The following is a 23,679-nucleotide window of genomic DNA, read 5'->3' as shown; positions in this document are numbered from 1 at the left end:
AGCCGCGACGAGCTATGCGAGCGATGACGGCGCGAAATGGTGCGAACGTAAATGACTGACGGAACTGCGCGCGCGATCGGGGCTTTTCGACGACGTAGGATGCGATATTCGCCGCGATTCCAGCGTCGGAATTGCGCGCGTCGGATAACGCGCGGGCGCGGGCGACTTCGAACGCCAAGGCGCGCGAGGTGCGGCGACAAGCGGCGGAGGCGAACGCGGCGAAAGAACAGAGGTTGCAGTCGCAACGAAATGCGGGGGTGCCGACGATGAACGCGCGCGCGAGCGGGGACGGTGATGCGGCGAACGCGGGGAAGCGTGCGCGCGCGAAGACGGAGGTCGGCGGCGACGAGAAGAAGCGCGAACCTTTGCCGAAGCCGGATTACGCGGTGGCGTGCCCGCGGTGTAAGAGCGACGATACGAAGTTTTGTTACTATAACAATTACAACATCAAGCAGCCGAGGTTCTACTGTAAGAAGTGTTGCAGGTATTGGACCGAAGGCGGGTCGTTGCGCAACGTGCGCGTGGGCGCGGGACGGAGAAAGAAGAATTCGCTCAAGGATGTACGGGGGCGATTCGCGGTTGCGCAGGGCAACGATGATCAACATGTTGGCGGTAAGCGGGCGAGATGCACGCCGGCGACGCCCGCTGAGAAGGGCTCGAACAGAAATCGGAGCAAGACGGCGCGAACCAAGCGCGACGGTTCCTCAGACGGAAGCGCCACCGAAGCCGAGCAAGGCGAAGGCATGAACTCGGGTTACGGCGGACGACAGCCCTCGGGATGGAACACCAACGGGTCGAACGCTGGTTCAGACACCGCGCTGCGCGACCGATCGCCCACCGATGAGCAAGGGAGCGCGGAAGGGTCGCAACAAGCGCCCGTAGGCGACACCGCCGCGATGGGCTACAACGTCTCAGGGTGGGGCATCGACCCGACCGTCGCGGGATACGTGAACGCGGGTATGTTGTCGACGAGCGACAAGCACGCCCAAGCTCAAGCTGCGGCCGCTGCGGCGGCTTCGGCAGCCATAATGTCAGCCGCCTCGCGCTGGGGGATGCAGTTTTGGAACAAGAGCATGTTCCCATTTGGCGGCATGCAGAATTCGGCGTCCCTACCACAACCTGCGCTGAGCGGCGCGCACGTCGCACCAGCCACGCCCATCTCTGAGGCTGCGCTTAAAACAGACTGTTTATCGCATCCGACGCCTTCTTATCCTACAGCTGCCACCGCGGCGACGACTACGTACGCCCCGGCCGCTCGGGCGCCCGGCTCTGGAAACGTGATGTCGGCGATGCAGTACTCATCGCTGTTCCAGAATCCGTGGGCGCAATTCACAGATCAGCAAGATCATTCAAATCCGGCAGTTTTCCAAGCGATTCAGCAACAGATGTTTAACCAGCAGATGGCGGCGCACTTCATTCAAATGCAACAGTTCCAAGGAGCGATGCAAAATCCATACGGCTTTGGCTCGGTGGCGCCCGCCGCAAACACTTCCGTAACGGCGACAACGTCGGCAAAGATAAAAGCCATCAAGACTGAGAATGAAACATCCGAGCAGAAAGAAAAGACTGAAAAATAATCCACTGGTACCATTTACGAACATTCATCAGAAACGCACGCGCGCTGAAGTCGATTGACTTCTATTGACTCACCTGTATTCTTCACTGCCGCCTCTGTAACCACATCGCAGACCGCTGTAAATCATGCTTAAGTGACCATTTATAATCATTTCCATTTCATAGAGCTACTTTACACACTCGACACTTTCATCGAGTCCTACTTTTTCTTTCGTGCCCCTCTCGTGGGCTTCTTCACTTTGAACGAGTCGAGCTTCATCTTGAGCTTGGTGGAAAACGTGTCAAGCAGCAACTTTCGACGGACAGTGACGAATATATTCGCCGTCGAAAGCAGGCCCTCGTTCACAGCGTTTTCAGTAAATTTGTCCAAAATGGAGGCGATGATAAGGCTCAACAACACGTACGCCCCCAACAATATGAAGCTCGTGAAGAAGAGCGCCGGGACGAAGATGTAACTGCAATTCGCCGCGACGCCGTCCACATTGTATTCACATTTCATCGTGTCGAACATGATACGCTTCCAATTATCACGCGTGATGACTCGCAAGAGAACCATAAGCGATGCGCCAAAGTTCCGAAAGTTCTCCACACGTCCACTCGGATACGTGGTTTCGTAGTCGCCGAAGAGATTCATGCCAAGCACCGCGTACACAAACATCAACATGAATATCAGGAAAACGACGTTAAACGCGCTTTCAAAGGAGCTCAATAGCGTATTGAAAACCGTACGTAGACCCTTCGCTTGTTTAAACAGACGTAGCGCGCGTCCAAGTCGGATGACGCGGAGCACCGTGGTACCGGCGAAATCCACACCTGCGAGGTCGGGAATACTAGCCACGACGATGATGAAATCAAACACGTTCCAGCGCTCTGAAAAGTAACGTTTCGGGAACAGTGCGACCATTTTCAACGAGAGCTCTAACAAGAAGATCCAAGAGAAAAACACATTCGCCGCTCGTTGAATTTCGGCATAGGCTTTCGGTTGTCCGTCGTGATACGACGCCATGGTGATAGTGTTGGCAATGATGCAGCCAACGATGAAAGCCTCAAATCGAGGGTTCGTGGCTAAGGAGTAAGCCGATTTTCGAATGAAAAACCGTGGCGCCCCGGTTGTGTCGTCATCCAATATTTTGAGCTCGGCGTCGTGTTTTTTCATACGCAAAACTTCCGCCCACTCTTGCTGCTCGGCGTTGAGCGTCTGCGTCGAGTTGCTCAACACACAAGCCTTCTTGTAACTCTCGCACACGAGGGCGACGATCATACTCAACCAGACGAAAGAGAGGATCACAATAAAGCTCAAAAAATAAATAGCTGTCCAGCCACTGTTGTTTAAAGATGGCTGCAAGTCCGTATCCGTTGAGTCCATGCCTTGAAACGCTACAGAAAGCCATCCGTCACGTGTGACGATGACGAAGAGACTCAGTAGAGCGAGCAGGGTGTTATCGAAGTTCAGTGGCGGATTGAGCCACCGGCGAGTCACGTGTGCACCTTTCTCGTCAACGAACGTCCCGACGCACGCGTGCATTCCAGAGACCGTAGGGTCGTTGCAGTAATCAAATTTACCAGCAAATAACTGCGAGCCCAGAATTGCGAAAATCAAAAACTGAAACAATCCCAACAGCATCACACTCCCAAGATCAGGTAGGACGTGAAGCAGCGTCGCAACGACGATTTGCATACTCTTAACTCGATTTAACAGGCGCAAAGGACGCAGAGCTCGAAATAACCTGAAGCTGCGCATAGACTTCAGTGCTGACGCGCTCATGGTTTCGACGGCGAGCGATACGATGACAATGAAAAAGTCAAAGCAGTTCGCAGGAGATCGAAGGTATGCTCCTGGGTGCATAACGAAGCCCATCGCAATTACTTTTATGATTGCCTCGCCCAAAAATATGAGCGTGAAAGATACGTCCGCTGCTTTGAGAACGCTGGCCAAATCACTTTCTGGATGCACTGTGGGCGCGTCGAGCGCGAGCTGGATGCACGAGAATACGATGAGAACGAGCATGAGCGCCTCAAACGCGGGATGCTTGATAAGCATGAATAGCAAACGTCGCATCGGGCGTCGCGGCTTGATGAAACCCAACGACGGGTACATCATGCAAATCTCATCCTTTGTCGCACCGGCATTGCGTAACCAGTCCTCTTCGGCGATGTTCTTCTTTGAAGATTTGTCAATTTTCGTCTCATCAACAACGATGTCACGCACGGGTAATCCCAACGCCTTCCTGGCTTTACCGGCGTGTACGTCTTCGGATATCCTCGGGAGGCTGTAGTCTATGTTCAGCAAGGGTGGCATCGACGTATACTCCACGATGGGCACGAGGGTGTTGTACGCGTGCGCAGAATCTCCAGTTGTTTGCGAACCGCGTGAACGCGAGTTGCGGGGACTTCGTGCCGAGTGTGAATTTGACATCGTATCTCCATCTCTGCTCGGTGACGCACTAGATATGTTATCTTCGTTGAAAGACTCTGTCACGGGACCGGGTCTTGGTCTATCAGCCATACCTCGCAGCGATTCCGACAACGACTTGCGTTCTTCGCCAGGCTGCGTAGATTTCACCCTGGCGCGCCAAGAAGCCGTCTTCCGCTCCGTCGGCGGATTGACAGGTGATGGAGCTAGTCCATCGTTGGCGTCGACGTCGTCGGACGCCGCGGGCACGTCCTCGTCGACTGATTGGCCACGTTTCTTCTTTATAGCTTCCAAGCGCTCTGATTCGCGAATTCGCATGCTCAGCAAATTTGCCTCGGCGATTGCGGCAGCGCCTTCGGCGCTCATTCCGTCTCCTTTGAATTTGCCGAGATGACCACTTTTGTTGCCCTCCGCTCGACGTTGTGCGATGATCGCAGTTTGTTCTTCTGGTCGCATCCGAGCCTCCGCGCTCTTCATCGCCAAGCCAATTGTGGGCGCCTGCGACGCCCATTGAAGCGCGTCTTTAGTACCCGACTCGCCGCTACGCTCCAACAGACTGCGTCGAAGTTCAGCGAGCGCATGTTCTTGCAAGTGTCTTCGGACCTCCATTGCACTGGCAGCCGTGCCGTCCGCTGTACCGCCGTACTCATCCCGTAGTGTGTTTGTGTTCTGGATATTCATGTCTTCGTCGCTATCGCTGCCTTGTTCCGCCGCCGCGTCAATTCTCCAACGTCGATAGGCCGCCCTTACCTGGCGATCATCCATGGGAATCGGGATACCAGTAGCGACAAGTGCGGATACTTTTCTAGATGCCTTTTCTCGCATGAGCGTCGTCAGTTGGCTCTCTGGCACGCCATCATCAACCGCCAACTCGTCAACTAAAAGTGCTCGGTCCTTGACGAGCTGTTCATTGGCATCCACCGCGTTGTCTTCACTATCGCTGTCAACATCACTATCATTTTCTGTGAAACCTATTATCTCCAGCCACCTTTCTATCAGCTGCACCTCTCTCGCAAATGCTCGCTGTTTGCGTGTATTCATCCTATTCACGATGCGCTTGGCATCCGGATGGCGTCGAATCTCGTTTGGTTTCATCAACCGTGTTAACTCCGTGCTTATGCCTTCCTGGTGCACTTCCACCTTATCCATCTCATCATCATTGTTTCCCTCGAGAAGAGTATTGATTTCTCGTTGACGTTTGGCCTCGGCCTCTCGGCGTTCCGTCTCTTTCTTTTCCTCGCGCAAACGCTCGAGTTCGAGCTCCTTTGCTCGCATCGTGCGTGAAAATGTGTCAATGAGCATCGCCGCGATGAGATTCAACAGCACAAATGAACCGATGAAGGACCAGCAAATGAAAAACAAGGCTGCAGGGGCGCCGTACGAGCCACTCATGGCGACGAGCATCAACTTGTACCAATGCGATCCCGTCAGAATCTCGAATACAGAGAGAAAACTATCCCCAAAGGTGTTGAAATTCGGCCGCGCATCCCAAAACTCGTCGCGTCCACCAAATAGCTGCATGCCTAAAACCGTGAAGACGAAAACAAAGACGAATAGGACACCGCAAAAGTTCAGAATAGCACTGAAGCTCTCCATGGTGGTATCTATCAAACGCCGCATGTTCTTGTTTCTTGTGATGAGGCGAGTCGTGCGCATCACTCGCAACAGACGGAACGCGCGTGCGACGGCCAAGCTGCTGTTACGATATGCCAGCTCTATCAGACCGGCAGTGACAACAGTCGCGTCGAACAAATTGTAGCGATCCTTGCTATATCCTAAAATTCCGAATGCGAGTACTTTCATCACCAACTCGAACACGAAGACTGACAAAAGCAAGTAATTCAGATTATTCACAGCTGTCTCCATCTCGCTCCCCATACCACGAAAGTGCACCGCCAGTATGATTGTATTTACCACAATCGCACTAGTTATACCATTTTCGAAATACTTGTGCTTCACAAACATCTGCAGCCAACGCTGGTAGATGAACTCCCGCCGCATGAACGCCAACGGTCGTTCCATCATTCGCTCCAGGCGCTCTCCATAGCTAAATCGGCCCGCCCTCCTGCTCGCCAGCACTCTCTTACTTTTTGGATTGCTCAACGCTTTCGATTTGTCTTCCGTCTCGGCGTCCAGCGCCCTTTTTTCGTCTAAAATTGCCGTCTGTCGATACTTTGTCGTCACCGCCGCCAACATAAAGGATGAAACAAAAATTGCGCCGACGGCGACGATGATGATGAAGTAAATTATCGCCAAAACACGATCACCGGTGGCGTCTATGACTTGATACATCAAATCTGTCCACCCACGCAATGTCAAAACTCTATAAATTATAAATCCCGCACCCATGATGTTGTTGAAAGTTGAATGACCGTCGTCCATGCCCGTCAACGCAGTAGCGATGCACACTTGCATGGGTCCACAAGAACGACCGCCGGTAGATTTTGAGCACGGAAACTCGATTTGTTCCATGACGAGATCGAGTGTGCTTGCGTACGCGCATCTGTTCGACAGCTTACCCGCGTAGCGCTGCACGCCGAGGATACCCAAGACTATCATTACGACGAAGAGGAAAAACACGACATCCCTAACCATACCCATCGACGCAAATGTCGTCGAGACGAACACGCGCAATCCAGGGAACCCTGAAATCGATCGCAGTGGTCTCAGTGCACGAATACCTCGAATAGCTGTGAGACCTCCTCCAGATCCACCAGCGACCATAACTCCGACGGAGACCCAACCGCCGATGACGACGGTGAAATCTAAAACTCGCCATCCATCCCTCAAGTACACGTCCGATTCGGGCGGACCGAATATAAAGTTATTCGCCACCACGCGCGCTAAAAACTCCAACGTGAACATCACCGTAAAGATCGTTTCGGCGACTTCTAAATTTTGATTCGTTCGTCCGTGCTTCTCCAGCGGCCGGTACAACGCGAGCGTGAAGCAGTTCGCCACGATGAGCATGATCGTCACCCTCTCGAACCACTTCCACGCAATCAATCGTTGCGCGTTCCTTCGCACGCCACTCCTGGGCGGGAACAAGTACAACGAGGTATCGTTTTGATTCAACTCGTACCAATACCGCTTGGCGCGCGCGTGATTCCTCACGAAAAAGTTTCCTCGCTGCGCCTTCGCGTACTCCGCCTCGCGAAGCGCTCGCGCCGTGCGCTCGCGCCGTTCTACCTTATCATCCATGATCACTATCCACTCCTCGTTCGCTCCTCCACCTTCGCGCGCGCGCCTTTCGTCAGCACGCGTCGACGATTGTTTGCGCGTCGGCAGTAACGGCTCGAACCGTCGCGCATCAATCGTCCCACGTCGCGTCGCCTTCGCCCCGCGCGTCGTTCGCGCGCCGCCAACGTTCGTGCCGTTCGCGCGTCGACCCGTGTGCGCCGCGCGCGCGCGTCGCGCGCGTCGTCGTCGCGTTGTGCGGCGCGCGAACGCCCGCGGCTCGTGTCCCCGTCGTCTCGCGCGCACTTTTGTCCCGAAGCGACAGTGTTTCGCGCGATGGCGCCGCGCGGGCCCGCGCGGACGTCGCGCGCGCCCGTCGGTGCGCGCGTGGCGCGTCAGGGGCGCGTCTCGCGCGGTCGAACGCGACGCGCGGCGCGCGAGGACGCGCTCGGCGGGCAAGATTTCATCTACTCGCAACGCAGCGGTGTCGAAGAAGAGCTCTTTAAAGGAAGCGTTCTCGGCGTCGACGCGGACGTCGCGACGGGCGAACATCGCGAGCGTGAGTTTCGAACGTTCGCCGCGCTCGATGGGTTTCACGTGCCGGAACGCTTCGCCGAGCGCGTGGCGACGCACGTGGTGAAGAACTTGTTGAAGGATAAGGGGGCGCTCGGCGCGACGTCTCCGGCGTTAATTTTGGGGATTTGGGGACACAAGGGTTGCGGCAAAACGATGAACGTGGAGTTGGCGTGTAAGAAAATGGGGTTGCAGCCGATCGTAACGAGCGCGGGGGAGTTGGAGGATTCGACGGCGGGGGAGCCCGGGGCGATGTTGCGGCGAAGGTATCTGACCGCCGCGCGAGCGATGAGAGAGACGGGGAAGTTGAGTTGTCTTATTATCAACGACATCGACGCCGGGATCGGTAAGTTTAAGGACGATCTGGGGACTGTAAATAATCAAATCACGCACGGGACGTTGATGAACATTTGTGACAATCCCACGATCGTGAGCGAGGGACTGGTTTGGAGGACGGACTCCAAATCTACCAACGCGCGCGTGCCAATCATCGTCACGGGGAATGATTTTTCTCGACTGTATGCGCCTCTAACGAGAGACGGTCGAATGGATCTTTGGATGTGGGAGCCGACGTCGCAAGAGTTGGTTGAGATGATACACGCTATGATGAAGGATGACGGGTTGACGACGGCGTGTTGCGAAACGCTCGTCGCGACATTTCCGAATCAGCCTTTAGATTTCTTCGGCGCGTTACGCGCGCGTGTGTATGATGACGCCGTCAGTGATTTCGTGTTCAACGTCGGCTTAGATGGTTTAAATGACTCGCTCGTCGGTTTAGATGAACGTCGGAGGTTGAAATTAGGCGACGTGACGATCACGCTGGAGCGGCTGTTGGCGTGCGGACGCAACGTCGTTGGCGAGCAAGAAAACGTGAATAATATTCAGCTCGCTCGAGAGTACATGCGTTGGCAAGAGCCCGAAGAGCTCGTCGCCGCTCGACGCGCGGCTACGAGGAAAGCCGCGCGCGATGAAGCACGTGATAAATTGTTGAAAGAGCCCGACGCCGAGGCGGTAAAGATGCGAGAGGACGCGAAGGCAAAGTTGCGAATCGCGGTGCAGGAACACGCCAAAAACGCCGAACCTGTCATGATCGTAGAAGAGGAAGATGAAGAGCCCCTGCCATGGCGCGTCGAAAATATTGGCGAGGCGCAGCGCTTGATCGAAGGCGGCGCCGTTGTCTTTGACATTCGTCCCGTCAAAGACTTCAATCGAGAGACGCTCAAGGGAGCAACGTCCATGCCCGCGGCGATTCGCACGGGTGGCTTATCAGACGCCGTGGACAACCCAGCCGTGGACGTGATGATAGACAACATCAACGCTGATGGCAAATACGCCGACAAATCGTCCCCAGTCGTCGTCTTTCATGCCGCCGAAGCCTCCGAGGCGTATCATTTGGACGCCTTGCGCGCGCTCGCCGAAGTCTTCGACGACGTCGTCGAAGTCGAGGGCGGGCTTCCATTTTATCTCAAGCACTTCACTCCCGCGGGTAAACGTCGACCTCGTTACGTCGGTTACGGCGCCGAAAACGAGGAAACGTTCTGGACCGCGTCGAATTGACACCTCGTTATTTGTAGTTTCTAGTTTCTAGCGTAGCCCGCCGAAGTTCCGCACACATCCGCGCGTCCTCGACCGCGCTCCCGATGCGCGCGATGCCACACGCGCACGCTCAAATCGTGCTGTCGAGCTCTCGCGTCGCGACGCCGCCATCGACGTCGTGCGCGCGACCGCGCGCTGTCCCCGTCCGCCGCCGCCGCCACCGCGTGTCGATTCCGTTCCCGCGCCGCGCGCTCGCGACGCGCGCCAAGGGACAGTACGACAGCGCGGCCGACGCGGAGGAAGATTTATTGTTTTGGAACGAGGAAGACTTGGAGGACGACGACCCGATCGCGATCGAAGACGATGAAGACTGGGACGACGAGGACGACGACGAGGACGACGACTGGTTCTTCGTCCCGGAGGGCGCCAACGTGCGCGTGGCGAATGAAGATTTGTTCAACATCGACGACGAAGACAGTGGCAATGGATATGTCATGGACTTTGTGCGCGTGCCGACGAAGAACGATCGCGCGAGTGGGAGTTCGGAGGCGGTGAACACGTCGTTAAAGTCGCCGAAGAAGAACCCGCGCGGCGTCGCGGCGGCGGATGCGAAGCCGAAGCGCGTGGTGGGCGAAAGTAGTGAGATAAACGCAAAGAGGGATGATAAAGGGATGAAAAAGGAGGACATCGAGCGCATGGTGCGCATGGGGGTACCGAGGGATCTGTTATTTGCAATCGAGGAGGAAAAACAAGAGGTGGCGACGTTTAACAAGAAGAAGGAATACGAGGCGACGAGAAAAACGCACAAGCGCATGACCATCGTGGCTGGAAAGTATGCACGAAGAAAGCTTTTGTCGCCGAGCGGTTTAGACACGCGACCGATGATGTCCATGGTGCGTGGGGCGACGTTTGATATGATGTTAAACTTTCTCGGTTCGCGAAGCAACGTGCAGTTTCCGCCAGACTCGAGATGGTTGGACATGTTCTGCGGCACTGGCGCGATCGGCATCGAGTCGATATCGCGCGGTGTCGTCGAGGCACATTTCGTCGAAATGGACCCCTGGGTGGTGAACAACGTCACGAACAAGAATCTGAATTCGCTCGGTCTCACCAAGCAAACGACGACACACACCGCAAGCGTGCAAGCCTTCATGAACCAGCACCACAAAAACGCTCGAGGCGTCGGCGGCGCGTTCGATTTCATATCGTTCTGCCCTCCGTACGAAAAAGTATCGTATCCCGAGCTCCTCCTCCAGCTCGATGAGTCGGCGCTGGTCAAAGACTCGACCATTTTACTCGTCGAGTACGCCAAAGGCCAAGCGCGTGACATCCTCCCGAGCATCGGCAAGCGTCTCCGCCGCGTCCGCGACCGGCGCTACGGTCGCACTTTCGTCGCTTTATACGTCTGCGACGGCAGGGACATCGACGGCGAGGACGACGACGAAGGTCCCGAAGTCGCGACCAAGTTCGCCAAGCCCGTTCGCCGCGGCCGCCGGCGCGACGACGACGACGACGCGTGATCGTGCCATTCGTCCCGCGCGCGCTAATAAAACATCAGGACACGAGCAAGTCACTCCATCAGCAGCGTCGTCGCGCGTCCACACTTGCGCACGCGCGCGAGAACGTCCTCCGCGTCCAACGCGTCCCCGCGCACCACGCACCGCTTCGCCTCGACGTCGATCTCGACCTCGCGCACGCCCTCGATGCGCTCAGCGATCCTGCGCACAGACGCCGCGCACCCTTCGCACGCGAAGTCGACCGCGAGCGTGACCTCCGTGCGCGTCATGCGCGCGATCGGTCGCGAGCGACGCGTCGCGATGTGCGGTGCGATTCGAGCGCGCATCGACCCGCGGCACCACACGCGCGCGCGCGCGCGAACGCCGTCGCGAGGCGTCGATCGGTCGCGCGCGAAGGCTCGCGGCGCGCGCGCGAGCTCGCGCGCGCGGGCGAGGCGCAGAATTTAAACGCGCGACGCGAACGCGACGCACCTGTCACTCGGCACCTCGGATTTCGTCGGCGCGGCGACGGCGGGGACGCGCGCGCGCGAGAGCGAGCGAGGATGCGGAAAATATGCGAGTACTTCATATCACGCGCGATCGCGCGGTTGGTGCGCGACGGCGGCGGTGAGGGCGAACGCGGGCGAGCGAGAGTGGACGCGAGCGCGGGCGAGGCGAGACTCGAGGACGTCGAGCTCGACGCGAACGTCGTCACGGCGTGGACGGGCGACTTTGAGGCGCGAACGGGTATGGAGTTGGTGGCGGTGCGCGTGGGGGCGGTCACGGGGCGGATTCCGTGGGAGGCGATCGGGAGGGAGTCGTGCTCGTTGGAGCTCGAGGACGTGACGGTGACGACGCGACCGAGCGCGGGGAGCGGCGAAGCGGAGGTGTTTGACGCGCTCGAGAGAGAGGATGGCGCGCGCGCGCAAGGGTCGGCGATCATGCGGCAAGCGTTGAATGCGCTCTGTCGTGGGCTCAAGGCGCGATTGAGAGGGGTAAACGTAGTGGTGCAAGACGCAGCGGGCGCGGGCAAGTTTCTCGTGCGACTCGAATCGGCAGAGTATACGCACGGGCAAGGGGTGAGTTTCTCGGGGATGTCTGTGCGACGAATCGCAACTGGCGTTGAATGTTCGGTGTCCGAGGTCGTGGTGCGCGACGTTTCCGGGCACGCAGAGATACCAAGTGATTTCAGTCGCGTCGACGTCGAGTTGGAGACCATCGAAACGACGGCTACAGTGCACGCGGTGAAGAATTTCGTCGATCTCGTGAACGCATTTGGTTCCAATGCATCTTCTGCTCGCCTAAAACGGCCATCGACGTCGAGACCGCGACGTTCATTCATCGACGATGTGCTATCGAGTGGGTCGGCCGCCATGTACGCAAGCGCGTATGAGGAAGCGAACGACGCCATGGGCGAGAGCATGGGTGACAGCGTTTACGAAGACTCAAACGAGGAGCTGAACGAAGAGTTCTTCGACGACGCAGAGGTAGCAATACGGGAGTTGTCGGAATCATTGGGTATCGATTCTTCCGCGGAGCCTTCGAGTGCAACGACGGTCTTCACCGTTCAATGTCCACAGTTTTCTATGGATGCGCCGTTCGACGACGTGGTGTGCAAACTGACGATGACGGCGATTAGAATTGAATTGTCGGATCGATTAGATGTGAGCTGGAGTGACGCGCGATGTATTTACGGGTTCGACGACGACCATGAGTTGGTTTTGCATCTTTCTTCGGTTGGCGCCGATGACAGGTGCGGTGTAGTCTTGCGTGACGACTGCGTGTCGATGCAAATGGGTCACGCCAAACTTGCATTGAATGGTGTCGAGTGCGTGACAGCGGCGTCCTTAAGTGAAAATATCACGGCGACAGTGTACTGGCTCGAAGATCCAGCGTATCGTCTAGACGGTTCGCTTCCCGAACGTTGTTTGGCCAAGGTGAAGAACAGGCGTGAAGCGAATGAGACAGATACATGTCTTCGGGAGCAACTTGCGAACGACGCGTCACTGTTCGTTAAATTGAATGTGCCAATTATCGAAACTAGGTTGAGCATCGATGTGGTGGAATCGGTTTCCACTATCATTCAGTCAATGTACGAGCTTCCAGACAATCACCCTATGGCGCTGCGAGTCGCGACGCCCGACTCCGTCATGACCCCCTTGGCGTTTGGAATCGATGTCGGCGCGCTTCGCATGCAGCTTGATGCCCCACTGACAGATGGAACGTGTTCGACTTCCACCGACGATGACTCTGTACTTGTCGAGTGCGAATTGAGGCGTGCGCGTGTTTTTGCGGCGACAAACATCGCTGGCGTTCTCGGTTCAGATTTCGTATGGACGCAGTTTGATTCGGCTCGGGTTACTACTGATAACGTCGAAACAGTCTTTGTCGAGTGTCGTAGTTCAGATCAAGGCGCTTCGAAATCATCGCTCGCGTTTGCTCGCATGGAGGGCGAGCCAGCATGCGCAGACGTAAACGTCGTCGGAATGTCGGCCTCGTTAACGCAGTGCGAGCCGCTTATACGGCGCCTGAATACTTTTGCTCCCGCAAGAGACGTCGATGCCGATACAAATGTGTGCGATTCTTCCACACTGTGTTTCTCTTTGAGTTTATTCGAGTTGGTGCTCATATACAAGTCGAATGACTCGTTCGCGCTCATTCAGAATGATTTTTTGCGCATTTCTTCCAAAGGGGTAGAATGTTCGCATGATGCGGGGGTTTCGACCAGCTTTGGCGTCGAAATGTACTGCAACGAGATCAGTGCGTTTATGGTGCCTCCCGAAATCAAGGCAACTGACGGCATTCGCACGTTACCGGCGTTTCCATTCACGAATTCTACTATTTGCGCCGCGCGGTTTGCGCCGGTGATGAATGCAAAGGCGATTTCGTTGATTACGTCCTCTTCAAGCTCGAAGACTGCGATCGCCACCGTCAGCACTCGATCTTGCGTCGTGTCGCTTCAGAGAGACATTTTGCGCGCGTTAAAGCGGCTATTCATGTCGGAAGTTGAAGGCGCTGATCGTCCAGCGAGTCCGGCGAGCGGCGACGAGAACGAGTACGTCTTCGTGAGTCCTGTGAAGAAGGCCAGAGATATCTCGCACGCACGATACTCGTCGAGCGTAACTGAGCATGAAATAGCCGCCGCGACTCGCGATCACGACGAGATGTTTCCTAGGCGACTCGAAGGCCAGAAGCGCGGAAGTACGGAAACTAGTGAGGCTCATCACAGAAGTCTGTTAGTGCGACGTGACACGAACGCCCGAGTTGGACCGAACATAATCGAGAACTTCTTCTATCGCAGCAATCGACGAGTCCGTCGGAAGCGTAAAACGGTGTTGTTAGCGGCAGGGAGTGTCACGGCGGTGAGAAAGCATAGTTCAAGTCGAGCGCGCGCCGGCGGCGTGAACGCCTCCATTATGAGTCGTAGTCGATTTGCGGGTGAATTCGTCGAAGCACGTCTACCGGCGATGCCGCCGTCTTTACCGCGTGTCGGCGACCATGCGCACACTCGATACCTTCCGCTTCCAAAGGATGTCGTCGTGCCGCAAAGCACGGTTCATGTGAATGGCGAAACGTTCGATGTACACATCTTGCCGGGGCTATTCTGGTCCGAATCGCCGACAAGTTTGCCGAGGCACGCGGATTCTGTGGAGGTCGATCCGCTCGGTGTATCTGCAGGAATCAAACTTTCACTGAAAACGAACACCGTGCGCGTTGACTCGTTCCCACAGCGCGAAGGCGAAACCGCGCATCGCATCGCGTGCGCGGTGCGCGACGCTGTTTGTACAGACGTCACCGCGGGCGCAACGTGGCCAAACGTATTGAAATACGACGTTCTCTCGGGCGAACGAGGCGATCGAAGCGATATGTGTTCGTTGGACATAATGGCTGTTCGTCCGGATGCGAAAACACCTTCCGAAGTTGAGTATCTGTTCAAGGCCTCGTCGATACCGATTCACGTCAAGCTCGATCAACGCGTCTTGAAGCTCGCGCTCGATGTCTTTGCCGACGACTCTGATGACTCTTCTCATGTCGCATCACCGCCACGTGAAGAGTCGATATACTTTCAAAAGATTGAGATCGATCGGCTTTCGCTTCGTTTGGACTATTGCGGTCGTCAAGTTGACATTGACTCGCTGCGGTCTGGAAACTTGCTCGAGGCGCTGAATCTCGTGCCTTGGGACGGGGTCCTTCTCGACATCCAGCCGCTTCGGCTTACCGGAATCGCTGGTGTAGTCCCGGTTGTGCAAACTGCCGTAAATGCATGGCTTGATGACATTACGCGCACACAAGCACACAAGTTTGTGCAAAGTGTGAAGCCAATCAAATCGGCGACCAACATCGGCCGTCGAGCCGCCGGTCTGGTGTCCAAACCTCTGGAGTTTCATCGAAACAACAGACGCGGCGGTGTTGTCGCTGGGTTCGCTCTCGGCGTCGCTTCTTTCGTTAAAGAGGTGTCACTATCATCGATCGAACTCGGCGCTTTCGCCGCGGGTCAATCCGCTGCCCTTCTCGCCGCCGCCGAAGGAATGATAGTGGACGCCGAACGCGAAATCGAAGATGTCTCTTCGCCGACGAACGTCTTTCACGGGCTCTCCCTCGCCAGTAAAACCGCGTGGCGCGGCGCACGTCGCGCCACCGACGCACTCGTCGTCGAGCCCATCCGAGATTACGCCACCGGCGATGTCACGTCGTCTGCCGCGCTCCTCGGCGCCGTTCGCAAGGTTCCCTACGCCGCCGTCACCGGCGCCAAAGGTTTCACCAAAGCCGTCGATCACGCCCTCTCCGGCGCGGTCGCCTCGTTCCGTCCACCTTCGCGCGACGCCGACGCATCGTGCGACGCCGATGATTTCCCTTAGCCCTCTCCGTCAGTCGCCACTCCCGCTCGTGTGATTGCACGCATTCATTCCTTCGTTCTCGCGCCTCGCGCGCGCGCTCGAATCTGCACAGGTTATCCCTCGCGCGCGCGCCCGCGCGGGTCGCCACTCCACGCCTCGCGCGCCGCCGCTCGACGACGGCGCATCGAACGACGACGACGACGATGCTCGCGCGCGCACCCCTCGCGCTCGCCCCGCGCGCGCCCGCGGTCGACGCGCGACGCGCGACCGCGACGTCGTCCCGCGCGGCGACCGCGCACGCGCGACCGCGATGCGGCGCTGCGACGCTGTCGAAACCGCGCGACGCCGCGCGCGACGTGCGACAGCGCGCGTACGCGAAACAACCGCCGGCGAGCGGGACGTTCGACCCGCTGGGGCTGCTGGACGTCGAGCGAGGCGACGACGGGGTCTTCGCGCCGGCGTTCGGCTGGACCAAGCCGAGCGCGACGCGCGCGATGTCGAGCGGACGAAGCGGAGGACCGAGCGGCGACGCGAAGATGGGAGATTTTTTTGGTGGGAAGTTGCCGGGGAAGATTGCGACGATTTTCGCGCTGTTGGTGCTGTCGCGAGTGGGGACGTACATTCCGATCAGCGGCGTCGATAGGGCGGCGTTCGCGGAGTCGCTCGCGGGAGGAGGGGGGATGATGGCGTACGCCGATACGCTCACGGGAGGGAGCATCTCTAAGCTTGGGATTTTTTCGCTCGGGATCGTGCCGTACATTAACTCGAGCATCATCTTTCAGTTGCTGGGGAGCGTGTTTCCAGAGTTGAAAAAGTTGCAAAAGGAAGAGGGCGAGGCGGGACGGCGCAAATTTCAACAGTATCAAAGGTGCGTCGAGTAGTTGTCGGTCGAGTAAATGCGATGCGATGCGCGTAAGCGGTGATGTGACCTTTTAGGTCTCGTTCGATTGAGCTTCGGCGCGTTACGACGCGTCGATGGCCTGAAAAGAATAACGGAAACTGAGCTACGCGACACGAGCACGCGTTTTTTATTCGACCATGAATGGAGACTGACAGAGACTGTGTTTCTTATTTTGTAGGTACGGCGCGCTTGGATTTGCCATCGTCCAAGCCGTGGGTCAGTGCTTGTACGTGCGCCCCTTCGTCGAGGATTTCACGCCGATTTGGTTGTTTGAACAAAGCTGCGCGCTGACCGCCGGCGCCATGATTCTCATGTACATCGGCGAGCTTTTGAACGAAATCAAACTCGGTAACGGGACGTCTTTATTGATTTTTGCCAACATCGTCAGTGCTTTGCCGTCTTCCGTGGGTCAAACGGTGTCAATGGCTCAAGAAAAAGGTGACTCGTCTGTGCTCGCGGTGTTTTTCGGCGCTTTCGCGCTCACGACGTTGGGAATCGTGTACGTTCAAGAGGCTGAACGTAAGATTCCGATGAACTATAGCACGCGATTCAACGCTGGTGGTTTGGCTAAGTCATCATACCTGCCGTTCAAAGTGAACAGCGCCGGGGTGATGCCGATTATTTTTGCTTCTTCTTTGCTCGCGTTGCCCGCGACGCTCACGCGCTTCACGGACAACGGCGCCGTGCTCGGCGTGGCGCGGTTCCTTAGCCCTGGTGGTGGTGCCGGCTACGTCCCGGTGAACGTCGCTATGATTTGCTTCTTCAATTACTTTTACACCTTCCTCCAACTCGAGCCGAAGGATGTCGCAGATCAGCTCAAGCGCCAGGGCGCCTCCATCCCGGGCGTTCGTCCCGGCGCCGCGACACGCGATTACATCACTCGGGTCTTGGAGCGTTTGTCGGTTTTAGGAAGCGTATTCTTGGGAGCGCTCGCCTTGACTCCGGGTGCGGTAGAGCAAATTACCGGCTTGCAAACTTTCCGCGGTTTTGCGGGCACTTCCTTGTTGATTCTCGTAGGCGTCGCCACGGATTCCGCTCGCAAGGTACGATCCGAGCTCGTCATGGAATCGTACGATACGAAGCTGGATGAGTTCTACTCGTCCAAGCCGAAGAAGTAGAATAAGTGTGATATTAACGAATGGATTACAACACGTCTAACACGTCTAATAGCGTCCTCGACCTCTTCCGCCGCCTCTACCGCCGAAACGACCTCCCGGCGACCCTCGTCCTCGCCCGCCAAACCTTCCTCCTCCCGGAGAGCGACCGCCGCCGCCATAGTTGCCGCCACGTCCACCAAAACGACCGCCGCCACCGCCACCGCCGCCACGTCCACCGCCGCCATAGCCTCCGCCACCACCGCCGGATTGCGGCCGCTGACTCAGCTCTGGTAATTCTTCACACGCGGTGATGGACACGGCAGACTTGCCGCTCGATGCGGGTTCGGACAAGGCGCAAAACTTATCGGCGAGCTCAGAGGGCACGTCGAAGACCGCAGCCATATTGTCCACGCTCAATGTTAAGCGACGAAGCTGCAAATCGTTTTCGTCCATGCGTTGACGCAAGAAGTTCCACACGTACGTCGGCGTTCTGATTTGCGTCTCGCCCGCGGTGAACAACAGCGTCGTCTGGCCCGAGTGAGAAGTCAACAACGACCGTTGTCTCAGCTCGCCGTGGCCGGCGAGCTTGGCGATCGCCATGGCGAGCACCTCAACCGGATCGCGACCTTCCTCACTATCGCTATCTTCGCCCTCGAGTAAGTCTCGGGCGACGTCCATGAAGAGCTTTGCGGCGCCCTTGTGCACCTTGCGGATTTGCTCTCCCGCAATTTTTCCCGCCGCCTTTGCCATCTCCGCCGGTTGCGGCGGTCCGATGCGAACAAACTTGAATCCGCCTTTTCGTTCGATGTTCGGTACGGCCCATTCGGAACGCGGCGTGCACAGCGTGACACTAATGCCAGTGGCCCCAGCGCGTCCCGTGCGACCCGAGCGGTGAATGTACGTCTCGGCGTCCTTCGGCGGTTCGCACTGAATCACGAGCTCGACGCCGGTGATGTCTAAACCTCGCGCCGCCACGTCGGTGGCGACCAAGACTTGGAACTTATCTTCTCGAAAACCAGCCAAGACGACTTCGCGCTGACCTTGGCTGACGTCGCCGTGAAGCGCCTTCGCACCCTTCGGGATTTCCTTTTGCAAGTTGTCGCAGAGCTCGCCGCAGTCGCGCTTGGTATCGCAGAACACGATGACGCGTCCGCCGCCCGGGGCCTTGGAACGAATGACGTCGCAGACGAGGTCGACACGATCGCTCCATTGACAAGGTAATAGCATGTGCTGGACGGCCCCGCTCGCCTTTTGCTTTTGGTCGCCGACCAGATCAACCGTGGCGTAGTCTGGCTTCAAGAAACGTTTCGCGATGTCCTTCACCCACGGGGGCAAGGTGGCCGAGAAAAGCAGTGTCTGAACGTCTCCGGAGCTCTTCAAGATCAACTCGACGTCGTCCACGAATCCCATGTTCAACATCTCGTCGGCTTCATCGAGCACCCTGAATTTGAGCTTGTCCATCATCAACGTCTTGCGCTCCAAATGATCCTTCATGCGTCCGGGAGTACCGATGACGACGTCGCACCCGCCGCGCAAACCCATCTCTTGCTCGCGATACGGCGTCCCACCGTACACACAGACGGACTTAAACCCGAACGAGTTTCCTATCCAGTCAAAGTCGGCGAACACCTGTTTCGCGAGTTCGCGCGTCGGCGCCAGCACCACGCACATCGGCCGACGACCTTGTACGCGGCGCCCGTTCGCCGGCATGGGCGAAATCTTCGCCATCTCCTCGACGATCGGCAAAACGAACGCCAACGTCTTCCCACACCCCGTGCGCGCGCGTCCGACCACGTCCTTACCACTCAGCGCGATCTCCAGCGTCTCGGCTTGAATGGCGAAGAGCGCGTCGAATCCCTTCTTCCGCAGCGTCGCCTTCACCGGCTCGCTCAGCGCGAAATTATCCAGCGCCAACGGGTTCGGCTCTTCGGGCTCGGGCGTCCCCACCTCGATCGCATCTTCACCCTCGACGTCCTCCCTCGCCTCGCTCGTCGACTTCTTCCTCTTCTTCTTCTTCTCCGTCGTCTCCCGCGAATCCGAATCCTCCTGCGCGCGCGACCCGTCGTCGGCGTCCGTCGTCAGTCTTCCCTCCCTCTCCCGTCGCTTTCGCGCCCCCATCGACGCGATCGCGCGCGCGCGTTCGTCCGCGTTCCCTTCGTCCGCGTCTCTCGTCGTCGTCGCCTCTCGTCGCCGCTCGCACCGTCTTCCGCTTCTTCTTCGTCGTCGTCGTCGCCGCCGCCTCGAGCGCCTTCTTGTCCCGCTTCTCGCGCTTCTCGCGCTTCTTGTCCTCCTTGGCGTCCTTGGTCTTCCCCATGCCGCCGGTCGGTTGGCGTCGACGGACGACGTCGCGTCGGAGTGTGCGTCGCGTCGCGTCCGTCGTCCGTCGTCCGTCGTCCGTCGTCCGTCGTCCGTCGTCCGTCGTCCGTCGGTTCGCCGCCGTCGGCGGCGCGTTTCGCGCGCGACGCGCGGGCTGGACAAAACGCATTCGCGATTTCTGTACACATGGTTCTAAATCATGTTAAATATGTAGAAAACTCGACGAGAATGAGTGCCATGGCGCTCGCCGTGGCCTCGATGCGAGGCGACGTCGCGCCGGCGCGACGGCTCGTATCCTCCCCGGCCGCGTCGGTTGGCGCGCATGGATTGATTGATTCATTCGTCGACGCGCGTGGGATACCTACCGATGGCGAATACCGACGGCGCGGACGACGACGAAAGACGCGGCGACGCGGCGCGCGCGCGCGCGGGCGCGCACGCGCGCGCGTTCGCGTGGGATCGCGCGCGGGTGGCGCGCGCGCGCGACGTGCGACGGATGGCGATTGACCCCGCGATGCGGCCGTGCGTGGCGCCCGCGGGCGCGGCGGAGGACGGCGACGAGGACGACGAGGGCGGAGAGGGAGGGACGGAGGACGCGCGAGGGCGCGCGACGGGAGAGGACGACGCGAACGACGCGAACCGCTAGGTTTTTACTGTTTTGATGCAACGACTTCGCCGTCCTTCTCGGCGGACGTTCTGGGAACGACGTGAAACGTTGGAAACTCCAAGACGGTCTTGCCTCTCAACGCGCTCGCGATGGTATCGCGTAAATCGATCGGGATCCAAACCTTGGCGTTGGCGGGGGTGTCGAACTTCTCCATCACGACGTCGAATCGGACGTCGCCGTCGCGCTCGGCGAGCTTGAACGGCGCCATCGACGCTTTATTCTCCACCGCCAACGTCATCTCCTTGACGTGCGCCGCGTACGCGTCGCGCAGCGCGCTGCTTTCCTCTACTTTTTCATCGATGCGCACGATGCGCTCGCTATTGATGTGAAACACCCACTCTAACCTCCACGACAACTCGTCTCTCTTGCGATGATGCGTCGTCGTGTTCGACCGTCGCCGCGCCATGCCGTTCGCCATGAATCGCACCTCGACCCCGCGCTCGGCGCATTTCGCTTTCAACGCATCCATCGCTCGCTGCGCCTGACTCATCGCGCCGTTTCCCCTACCTCTCCCGCGTCCTCCGCCGCCGCGTCCGCCTTTTCGATTCGCGTCGCCGCCGACGTCCTCGTCCCCGAACGTCGGCCGCCACCGCTTCGCCCGCTCGCCCTCCGCCCCCACCTCCTCCAAGAATCGATAATCCCGCACGACGTCCGCGTCTCCGAACTCGCGAATGTCCACGAACGCCGCGCGATTCCGCTTCCCATCGCACGCGTGCGTCGTTTTGTGCCTTCGCACGCACTCCAATCCGCACGACCGTCGCGCGCATCCCGGGCACGTGTACTTGCTCGGACCCCTCCCGCACGTCGCGCACGCGTCGTCGCCGCGCGCGCCGTCGCGCCGGGACGCCATGACACGCGTCGCGGCGCGAAGTGTCGCCACTCGCGCGCGCGGCGTCGATTCGATTCGGTTCGTTCGGCGCGTTCGGCTCGCGCGACTCGCGCGCGCGCGATGAACGAGGAGGGCTCGCTCATGGCCGTCATCGGCGACGAGGACACCGTCACCGGCTTTCTGCTCGCGGGCGTGGGACACATCGACGAGAGACAGCGCGCGAATTACCTCATCGTCGGCGAGCGCACGACGGAGAGCGAGATCGCGGACGCGTTCAAGGCGTTCACGACGCAGAGGGACGACATCGCGGTGGTGCTCATCACGCAGGTCGTGGCGGATAGGATACGGTTTCTCGTCGAGGCGCACGCGAGGGCGATCCCGAGCGTGTTGGAGATTCCAGACAAGGAGAACCCGTACAGGCCCGAGGCGGATTCCGTTCTGGCGCGCGTGTCGCATCTTTTAGGAGGCGAGGGCGGGGCGTGAGGCGCGCGAGAGAGAGGTGATGTAGATTGTAGTTTCTAATAGTCGACGCGCGCGGAGACGCGATGCGCCGAAAATGATTTGATGAAGAATTCCTTCGCGTTAATATTGCAGGCTTCTTCGTCGCTCGTGCTAGAACGAGCGACGCGTCGGCGTCCTAAATCGGGAGTTGAATCTAAGCTTACTTAACGACAACCTCCTTCTCCGCGATGCGCTCGTACACTTCACGCACCTTGAGGCCAACGATGGTCTGGAAGAAACCGGTACCGTTGTTGGAGCCCGGGCCGTTTTGGTACTTGAGCATTTGTTGCGTGATCTCGCCGTAGAACTTCGTGGAGGTGTTCGACAAGTGGGATTCGACGTAGATGAGCTCTTCGAGCTTGTCGAATTGACCGTCCATTTCGAGCACGGTGACTTCCTTGCCGTAGAAGGTGTCCGGACCGTAGAAGAACTTGATGCCCGGGTAGGAGCACGTCAACTTACGGCCGCACGGGATCCAAGAGATGGTGGAACCTTCGTCGAACAAGAACGGAGCGTCGAAGTTTTCGAGGCCTTCCTTCATGATCATGCGCACGCGCAAGATCTTACCCTCGTTGTCATCCGGGATGAGCTGGGTCGGGAGCACTTGGATGATGACATCGGAGAACTCCTTTTGCGGGTCGACGAAGGCGTCGAAATCCGGCTTGCGCGCTTCGATGGACGCCTTGATGGACTCAAGGGAGTGACCACGCTCCGCCATGTCGCGTTGGATCTTCCACGCGAACTTCACTTCGTCGGAGATGTCCAAGTAGATCTTGAAGTCGAACATGTCGCGCACGCGGGTGTCCGCGAACGGGTGAAGACCTTCGAGGATGAGAACCTCCGGGGACTCGATCTTCTCCGCCGGGTCGAAGACACCGGTGACGTGGTTGTAGATCGGCTTATCCACGGACTTGCCTTCCTTGAGCGCCTTAACTTGTTCGTACATCAAGTCTGCGTCATCGCGTAAACGTTCACGCGCGTTCATCGTCAGTCATTCGTCTCGATCGCGTCCCGATCGCGTCTCGCGCGTTGTGGATAACACGCGATCGTCTCGCGTTTCGCCTCGCATCACTCCCATCGCAACGCACCAAAGTTTTGCTCCTTGAGGTTCAACGCCGTCAAACCGCTATCCTTGCGTCCTTGCCTGTCGTTCAAGTGGTAATCATCCAAGCAAAGCACCGTCGTCGTGTCCGAAATCAGCGTGTTCGAGTCCGGGTTCCCACCCTCGGGCGGCGTCGCCTTGCCGCCGAACAGCGACGTCATGCGTCGCATGAACGTCGACTTGCCGCATCCGGAGTCCGCGGCCAAACCGATGATAACCGGACCATCGCGTTTCGCCTGCGTGACGACGCGCGCGCTGCGCGCCTTCGGCGCCGTCGCGCGCTTTTGCGCGGCGACGGGGCGCGCGCGCACCGCGGTCGCGAATCCGAGCGCGGAAGCCATCGTGTTTGGAGAGGTTTTGTGCGTGCGCGACTGAGGTCGAGGACGGTTCTTCGAGAAGAACGCGTGCGAGTTTTTGTTTAGACGTTCGGCGCGTGCGTGCGTCGAAGAGTGCCGCGTGGGGAGGCGCGGACGCGCGCCGAGCGCGCGCGCGGGCGATCGGGGTGGATAGGGGCGGGCGCGCGCGCGCGAAAAGGGCAAACTCGCGCGATTCACCGTACGCAAGGGCGCGATCGCACTATGTGATTTCGCGGCGATGTCGATGCGCTAAAAACGCGGGAGGGGGTACCGGCGATTCGTGAACCGAATCTGACTTTTTT

The 23,679-nt window shown here is 58.3% G+C and overlaps 11 protein-coding genes across 11 annotated transcripts; 6 read left to right on the top strand and 5 right to left on the bottom strand.

Annotated features, from left to right (window-relative positions):
* Positions 1-344: 344 nt before the first annotated feature.
* On the top strand, positions 345-542 carry OSTLU_9704 (predicted protein; the record flags this gene model as incomplete). Its single annotated transcript, XM_001417487.1, has 1 exon — positions 345-542. A coding segment is annotated over one exon (198 nt), but the record flags the coding sequence as incomplete, so codon positions are not given.
* Positions 543-1,430: 888 nt separating this feature from the next.
* On the bottom strand, positions 1,431-5,959 carry OSTLU_45407 (VIC family transporter: calcium ion channel). The gene is made up of 2 exons (XM_001417227.1): positions 5,123-5,959; positions 1,431-3,760 (listed from the first exon to the last, which is right to left on the bottom strand). The coding sequence occupies exons 1-2, from the start codon at positions 5,951-5,953 to the stop codon at positions 1,775-1,777; spliced, it is 2,817 nt and encodes a 938-aa protein (XP_001417264.1). The 5' UTR covers positions 5,954-5,959; the 3' UTR covers positions 1,431-1,774.
* A 1,542-nt stretch (positions 5,960-7,501) lies between these two features.
* On the top strand, positions 7,502-8,644 carry OSTLU_37239 (predicted protein; the record flags this gene model as incomplete). Its single annotated transcript, XM_001417486.1, has 1 exon — positions 7,502-8,644. A coding segment is annotated over one exon (1,143 nt), but the record flags the coding sequence as incomplete, so codon positions are not given.
* Positions 8,645-9,387: 743 nt separating this feature from the next.
* Positions 9,388-10,794, top strand: OSTLU_31213 (predicted protein; the record flags this gene model as incomplete). Its single annotated transcript, XM_001417485.1, has 1 exon — positions 9,388-10,794. The coding sequence occupies one exon, from the start codon at positions 9,388-9,390 to the stop codon at positions 10,792-10,794; it is 1,407 nt and encodes a 468-aa protein (XP_001417522.1).
* A 50-nt stretch (positions 10,795-10,844) lies between these two features.
* Positions 10,845-11,060, bottom strand: ATX1 (copper chaperone; the record flags this gene model as incomplete). The annotated part of the gene is made up of 1 exon (XM_001417226.1): positions 10,845-11,060. The coding sequence occupies one exon, from the start codon at positions 11,058-11,060 to the stop codon at positions 10,845-10,847; it is 216 nt and encodes a 71-aa protein (XP_001417263.1).
* A 273-nt stretch (positions 11,061-11,333) lies between these two features.
* On the top strand, positions 11,334-15,658 carry OSTLU_24424 (predicted protein; the record flags this gene model as incomplete). Its single annotated transcript, XM_001417484.1, has 1 exon — positions 11,334-15,658. The coding sequence occupies one exon, from the start codon at positions 11,334-11,336 to the stop codon at positions 15,627-15,629; it is 4,296 nt and encodes a 1,431-aa protein (XP_001417521.1). The 3' UTR covers positions 15,630-15,658.
* A 486-nt stretch (positions 15,659-16,144) lies between these two features.
* On the top strand, positions 16,145-17,627 carry OSTLU_15058 (IISP family transporter: preprotein translocase SecY subunit; the record flags this gene model as incomplete). The annotated part of the gene is made up of 2 exons (XM_001417483.1): positions 16,145-16,476; positions 16,688-17,627. The coding sequence occupies 2 exons, from the start codon at positions 16,145-16,147 to the stop codon at positions 17,625-17,627; spliced, it is 1,272 nt and encodes a 423-aa protein (XP_001417520.1).
* A 45-nt stretch (positions 17,628-17,672) lies between these two features.
* Positions 17,673-19,920, bottom strand: OSTLU_15057 (predicted protein; the record flags this gene model as incomplete). Its single annotated transcript, XM_001417225.1, has 3 exons — positions 17,673-17,758; positions 17,888-19,652; positions 19,807-19,920. 3 exons carry the CDS (start codon positions 19,918-19,920, stop codon positions 17,673-17,675), a joined length of 1,965 nt encoding a protein of 654 aa, XP_001417262.1.
* A 652-nt stretch (positions 19,921-20,572) lies between these two features.
* Positions 20,573-21,439, bottom strand: OSTLU_87022 (predicted protein; the record flags this gene model as incomplete). The annotated part of the gene is made up of 1 exon (XM_001417224.1): positions 20,573-21,439. The coding sequence occupies one exon, from the start codon at positions 21,437-21,439 to the stop codon at positions 20,573-20,575; it is 867 nt and encodes a 288-aa protein (XP_001417261.1).
* A 99-nt stretch (positions 21,440-21,538) lies between these two features.
* Positions 21,539-21,901, top strand: OSTLU_15055 (F-ATPase family transporter: protons (vacuolar); the record flags this gene model as incomplete). Its single annotated transcript, XM_001417482.1, has 1 exon — positions 21,539-21,901. One exon carries the CDS (start codon positions 21,539-21,541, stop codon positions 21,899-21,901), a length of 363 nt encoding a protein of 120 aa, XP_001417519.1.
* A 94-nt stretch (positions 21,902-21,995) lies between these two features.
* OSTLU_45513 (predicted protein) lies at positions 21,996-23,463 on the bottom strand. Its single transcript, XM_001417223.1, has 2 exons — positions 23,008-23,463; positions 21,996-22,870 (listed from the first exon to the last, which is right to left on the bottom strand). Exons 1-2 carry the CDS (start codon positions 23,360-23,362, stop codon positions 22,080-22,082), a joined length of 1,146 nt encoding a protein of 381 aa, XP_001417260.1. The 5' UTR covers positions 23,363-23,463; the 3' UTR covers positions 21,996-22,079.
* Positions 23,464-23,679: the final 216 nt, after the last annotated feature.

The sequence above is a fragment of the Ostreococcus lucimarinus genome, chromosome 4 (genome assembly GCF_000092065.1).
Source record: "Ostreococcus lucimarinus CCE9901 chromosome 4, complete sequence".
NCBI lineage: Eukaryota > Viridiplantae > Chlorophyta > Mamiellophyceae > Mamiellales > Bathycoccaceae > Ostreococcus > Ostreococcus sp. 'lucimarinus'.
Note: the sequence above shows the minus strand (reverse complement) of the source record. Positions and strands in the feature narration are given on the sequence as shown.

Coding starts and splice junctions, on each gene's coding strand:
- OSTLU_45407 (XM_001417227.1), bottom strand. CDS start 5,953: ATGTTTGTGAAGCACAAGTATTTCGAAAATGGTATAACTAGTGCGATT. Junction 3,761..5,122: donor ATGAGATGGATAAGGTGGAA/GTGCACCAGGAA, acceptor GTTGTTGATGAG/ACGAAAATTGACAAATCTTC.
- OSTLU_45513 (XM_001417223.1), bottom strand. CDS start 23,362: ATGGCTTCCGCGCTCGGATTCGCGACCGCGGTGCGCGCGCGCCCCGTC. Junction 22,871..23,007: donor CCTCAAGGAGCAAAACTTTG/GTGCGTTGCGAT, acceptor GCGATGACGCAG/ACTTGATGTACGAACAAGTT.